The following is a 6,061-nucleotide window of genomic DNA, read 5'->3' on the forward strand; positions in this document are numbered from 1 at the left end:
AAAATGTTTCCTGCTTTACTGTGGACATCGTTCTGTCTAAACCAATGTTCTGCATTTCATGCACCTTCGGACAAGGCCTTTCTGGAAGACTTTCAGCCCTTTCCTTTCTTCCTCCGATGGTGCAGCGATCTGTATCTTGCTACTGCATGTTAGGAAGGAGTGAATGACACTGGAACTTCTCAGTCTCTCACAATATACAAGCTGTGGTTACAGGAGGCAACTGGAACTGGTGAAATCTTCAGGTCAGACTGCTCCTTTCCTGTTTTGACTGACAGGCCTGAGTCCTCCTATGGAGACTTCCAGACAAGCAAAGGCAAACTGAAAAAGCCGTGTGGGCTCTCATAGCGTGGAGGAAACCTTCCCGTCTGGATCTGTGCCCTCGCAGGGGCAGACATGTCAGGAAATTCCCAGCTTTTACAGCTTCAGGGCAGCTATGTGACCCTTAGTGTAGTGCGCAGGGTTGGGTGTGGATGCACACGCATGTGCATATGCACACAGCATGCACGTGCGTATTGAGGCATCAGCCTCTTGTGCTCCATGGTGAGCCCAGAGGGTACCTGTGCCCATGTTTCTCCTGCACTGGTAGCACTGTCCTGTAGGAAGCGATTGAGGACTTTCACCTGAGGTGTTTTGGTGGACAAGGCATGTTTGCCAATGCAGCCAGGAGAACATGAGTGGCTTTTTTCCTTGCCGTTTCTTTGCCGCTGTCTCAAACCCCTGGGGCAAGGATAAGCATGTGGCTCTGAGGTATTCGGAGGTGGAAAAATTTGGATAGTTTGAAATACCTTTTATCAAGTGAAGACCAAATCTAACACCCAGCTTTCTTTTCTCTTTTAAAACCCCTGTGATACAGAAGTAACCCCAACCTCGTTGTCTCGACAGTGATGCTTGCTCTGCTTGCATGTGGGCGAAGGCTCTGTCCGTACTGTGTAACCTGTGAGCATCAGGGGAGGTTGCAGTAGGATGGCAAGGACCTTAAAGCGTTAACCACAAATCTAGTTGTTTGTTGGAATTAAGTAGGTTTAGTAGGGTTTTATACTGGTAGATCCCTTCCTGAGAGCACTTTAAATGTTCTAAGCGTTGAGCAAATGTTGATAGATGCATTTGCCGCTTGAACTGCCTCACACCAGGAGGAGCTGCCCGGTACATTTTGGGTGCAGAGACCTCCCCAAATGGCTCATCTTTTTCCAGCAGCTGTGATGCAATGAGCCCAATCTTGGTACAGAAGTAGGAACAGTGAAAAAATGGGTGGATGAATGGTTAGGCGAAAAAAAACCCACTCCTGAACAACAGCAGTGTAGTTGCTTAACTAGTAATGAGCACTTACCTCATTGCAAAATCCACACTACAGCCTGATCTGCTTAATCCAGTAATCCCATTTTAGATCAGGGTATTGTTTTACTCACCACTTTTCTCCACACTTTCATTTGAACAACCCAGATGGCTCCTTACAGACCCTGAGCTCATCTTCTTCCGGGTGCCACATACCCCTTCCCTGGACTATGAGGCTTCTCCCAGTCACAACCCTGAGCCTGCAGGTCCCCTGTGCCCCTCTGAGTTGGGAACCAATGAGTTTTGCTGATGGCAGGGATCCTGCTGGAGGAGAAGAGCCTTCCCTGGGCCGTTAAAGCTGAATTACAACCAAAAATAGCAGCAGCTTGAGAAGGAGGGTAGGGGTTTAAAGGCACTCCCTGCCTTTTCTCCCCTTTTTCTTGAAGTTCCCTTTGAGGAAGGTGTTTGCAGGCTCAGACAAGCCCAGTGGCACTGGGAATGGAGCATGGGATGTGGAAAGGGAGGTGAACTCTGTTTACTCTTACTCTCTAAGCCGCTGTACAAACAGAAGTGCAGTGACTGATACACCAGACCCTTTTAATGCTGCAGTTTTCCAAGAACTAAATGTACATCTTTCCAGCTCGGTGGAGCTGGCCCTGGCGCTGTCATGGACGATGCCGCGAGCAGCACACGTGCATAAGCTTGTCCTTTGCTGTGATTTTGAGCTGAGTTGCTGTCCTTGTAACCCCTGCTCTCCACTCTCTGGATAAAAGGTGCTGGGTGTCAGGCCAAACAGTGGCTTTACTGGGAAATGAGCTGAGCCTGCAAGGGCTCCTTTCCTTCAAGTGCTCCTGGCTCCTGTCCAGCAAGACGTGCCTGTAAAAAATACCTTTCTTGTAGGGAGCATCGCGTGGCACTTGCCCTGTAGAGTAGTGTGGCCTTTTCAGGTTCTCACGTGCTCTGCTCCTCTCTGGTTGGGAAAGCTGTATGTTGGCAGTCAGAATGCCCTGAACTTTCTTGCCCTGTTGGCGAAAGCAGGAATATTCTCTGTTGACTGGGCTCTGAGAGTAACCTGTTGCTCTCAGCTGAGAAGTGCCTGGGCTGGTTGCCTCTTTCTCAGTGTATTTTTAGACAGTGTTTTTTTTCTAGCCAGTTTGGTGAGATAATGTCTTGACCAGCTGTGCCCCTGTGAGGCTCCCATGAAGTGGGATGAGCTGGCAGGTCTCAGGATCTTCCCAGCTTGATGGCCTCATCATGTTGCCCTCTGTTTGTGATACTTCCAAGTCTGAACTCAAAATCTGCCTCTGAAGGTTGCAGACAACAGCACCCCTCCCTGCTTATCAGGTCTTTACCCTACCCTTTGGGTTCACTGGTAATACCAAACCAATCCAGGGCTTTTTTCCTCCTACTGCAATCCCAGTGTGTCCATACCAGAACCCTTCCAAGCTTGCCTTTGATGTTGATTTTTTTTTTCATGCTTATCCTCATGAAAACCTCACGTTATGATGATGACAGCAAAGAGCTCTCTGTAAGACCTTGGCTGAATTGCAGCTGGGGAGACTAAGGGGCTGGAGAAGGCTGAAGAGGGAGCAGAGGGTCTCTATTTCTGGCAGTAGGTTGCTCCAAAGCAGATGAGGCCATGTGCAGAAACCTGTCCTGTACTGATGCTGGGGGCTGGTTGTTCTGCCTGGCAAATGTGTGCCATTGCCTGGTGTTAATCTTCACCAAGATGGACAGGTGTCGGGGCAGCTTCTTGGCTGTCGTGATGTCAGCGCTTGAGGTGCATATCTCTGGGTACCAGTGTGTGGGGTGCTGAGCTGCAGGGCCAGACTTCAGGGCGTGGAAAGGTGCTTGCCCACAGCATAGTTTACTTCTGCTGTAATGCCCACCCCCTGCCTTCATGCAGTGCTGGGTGGAACCAGACTGTGGACCTAGCTGTCTCTTTATGTGAGATCTCCTTTAGAGCGCTCCTGCCCAGCTCTGCCAGCGGAGCTACTCATCCACACAGCTGCTGAAACACAGGGGCACGGGGAGCAGATTCCTGCAGTGCCTCTGCTGAGCATTCCATCTCGTTGCACCTCACAGGACTTCGTGTTGCTTAAAATTTCTGCTGTCATGTTTCCTTTTGGGACCCTGTGATGTGGCAGCACACATGGGATTTGTCCTGGGGAAGAAGGAGCACTGATACGTTAGTTGCCAGGTTGCAGAGCTTGAGATGTTGGACTCCAGTGAAGGATCCTTGACTGGGGTTCGTCTTTTCTGCCACGTAGCAGAATGTATGGTGGCAGGACTGTGCATCCTCTTGCCATCTGATGCTCTGTGAAATCTTGGACATGGCTGTTGGACACCGGGATAGGACAGCTTGGAAGTGCCAGATCTGACTGATGAAGGACAGTGGTGAGGAACACTCAGTGGGTGGTCACCTAAAGGGTCTAGTGTCTTAAAGCTGGATGCTGATGTCTGGGTGCTCATGTAGGCCCGTGGGAGGTGGTGGATCATGTTTCTGCTCTCTGGGACAGCAAGAGATAGTCACCGATGGGGTCTGCATACAAAACTTGGAGGCAGTGCACTGTATCCATCAATGCTGGGGGAAAAGAGGCAGCAGGAGAACCTAGAACTTGTTCATGAGCTGCCAGTTGCCTTCCTTATTGGGAATCCACTGGAAGAATTGCAGTTTTCGTCCTGGCTGTTGTGGAGCTACTGTGTGTCCTTGTGTCAGGAGACTGAATCAAGGATATGCTCTGGCTCTGGGAAGTCTGGCACAACCTCTGTTTGTTTTCTACCCAGGATGCTTTCGGCGATCTCGCCTTGTTCTTCTATGACAAACATGGTGGGGAAGTGATTGCAGTTTTGTGGAAACCTTTGAGCTTTCAGCCTCAGCCTTTTAAGGTGAGTTTTTGACTCTGCTTGAAGCCTCATGTTACCTTTATACTCTGAAAGCTTGGAGGGATTTCTTTCTGCATTGTAATTGCATTGTCTAGCTCTCAGCCCCAAAGGCCTTTGAGAAAAGCTCGTACTTCTGACCCTTCTTCGAAAGGGTGAAACCAAGACAGGGCTGTGGACACAGTGCCCCCAGTCATCAGCAGAGCTGAGAAAGGAATATGGGACCGTGGAGAAGCCCCAGCACAATAATCATGGGTCAGAACAGAGCTCTCGGTCCCAAGTGCTCTTTCTGGTCCCCTCCTGGGAAGTGGGTGATGCATCGTTGGCCAGAGACATTTGGTGTGTGCAGCTGGCTGCTCCATTGGCTTTGGGCATCTTACCCAGAAATGCCCAATCTGCAAGAAGCTGGGGTGGCAAGTCTGGGTTCATAGTCCCCAAGTCCTATCGATGTACGGAGATATTTTCTGGCTGCATTGTGTGGGTTGACAACTCTGGAGGGTGGTTAAGGTAGGTGTGAGGCATGCTGGAGTGATTCACGCTGCTTTCTATGAAGGAAAGACACAGAGAAACCAGTGACTCATGGCTTGGAGTTGGCAGCCCAGGTTCTTCTGCTGTCAGACTCTGGGTGATTTATCTCCCCTCTCTTCATGGCCAGAGGGCATTAGCCGTTCAGCCTAGCTGCAGTTGTGAAACACGGTTACTCACAGTGGTGAAATGAGAGGAGGAGATGCTTGCATCTGGGCTGAGCGTGGCTTGATTAAACATGAGGGACTTTTGTACTGGTGGAGATGAGGATCTTTTCACACTCAAGGTCTTGACACCCAACAACAGAGCAGAGCCCAGGCAGCCCTCATGTAGGGTCACCGTGTGGTCCCTTTTGCCTACCCTGTCTGCTCTGCTTTCACAAGCTCTGCCATACCCCTGCACAATCTTTCCCATCTCCACCATGCCCCTGGCCATTGCTTCTCTTCCTTCCTTACAGTCTTTTGACTGTGGCTCCAGGGTAAATCCTGAAAGGGTCTGGCAGGGCCACTCTTGCAGTTTACTCCAATAATGAGCAATGATAGTGCTCAGAAATGAGGCTTAGAAAATTGGGTGTTGTGATCTGGCAGGGGCTGGATATGACAAGGCAGAACAATTTATTCTCCTTGCAGGGGTTGCAAACCAGCCTTGAGCAGGGGCTTCCATTTGTGCAATGTTTGTGTGTGTCCTGCAGGTCTCCAGCATGAAAGGAAGGATGGTCACAACTCTGAACAACGAGCTGGTCTGCATTCCCAATGTGGAGGCAATTCTGGAGGACTTTGAGGTTTTGGGAGAAGGCCTAGTCAAAAGCGTGGAAGCTCGTACGGAGAAGTGGACTATCTGAGGCCACTGAGACGTGTCAGAGGGGCCCATCCAGAAGCAGAGTTTGTTCACTCTGGGACTGTTCCTTTTTATAAACCAGTCCAAGGAAAGCCTTTCAGCTTTTTAAATCCCAGAATTGTGTGTTTTACTCTATTTATCTTTCTATGTGTTTTCAGAAAAGTGATGGGACCTGTTAGTGTTTTGAAGAATACAAATGCCTTTTTCTTTTGAAGAAAATATAAATATGGGATAAAGTTTTTCAAAGTGTTCCTGTTCTTTGTAGGAAACAAAGCTGTTTCACATGAAAATTTAAAGGCCTGAAAATTCTGGCCAAGGTGTGCATTGGGAAGGCAGTTTCCTAGTTAAGTAGAGAGTTGATAGCAGCTGCTGTTATTCTAGTGGTTAGCAAAACCAAAGAAACACCAAGCCATTCAAAAATAACCAGGTATTCCCCTCTACTCAGCCCTGGTGATACACGTGTAGTGTGTCCAGTGCTGGGTTCCCCAGATAAAGAGAGACATGGGGACACTGGAGTGGGTCCAGTGAATGGCAAGACAGAAAA

General features: G+C 49.3%; 1 protein-coding gene across 1 annotated transcript in view; it reads left to right on the plus strand.

The window, feature by feature from the left end:
* The window catches only part of NOL6 (nucleolar protein 6 (RNA-associated)), a gene marked incomplete at its 5' end in the record, with an annotated part of 28,022 nt that extends 22,259 nt beyond the window's left edge, over window positions 1-5,763 (plus strand). Inside the window, 2 exon segments of the mRNA XM_010153662.1 lie at window positions 4,060-4,161; window positions 5,372-5,763. Coding sequence (XP_010151964.1) covers window positions 4,060-4,161; window positions 5,372-5,521 — 252 coding nt within the window.
* Window positions 5,764-6,061: the final 298 nt, after the last annotated feature.

The sequence above is a fragment of the Eurypyga helias genome, unplaced genomic scaffold, assembly GCF_000690775.1.
Source record: "Eurypyga helias isolate BGI_N326 unplaced genomic scaffold, ASM69077v1 scaffold23716, whole genome shotgun sequence".
NCBI lineage: Eukaryota > Metazoa > Chordata > Aves > Eurypygiformes > Eurypygidae > Eurypyga > Eurypyga helias.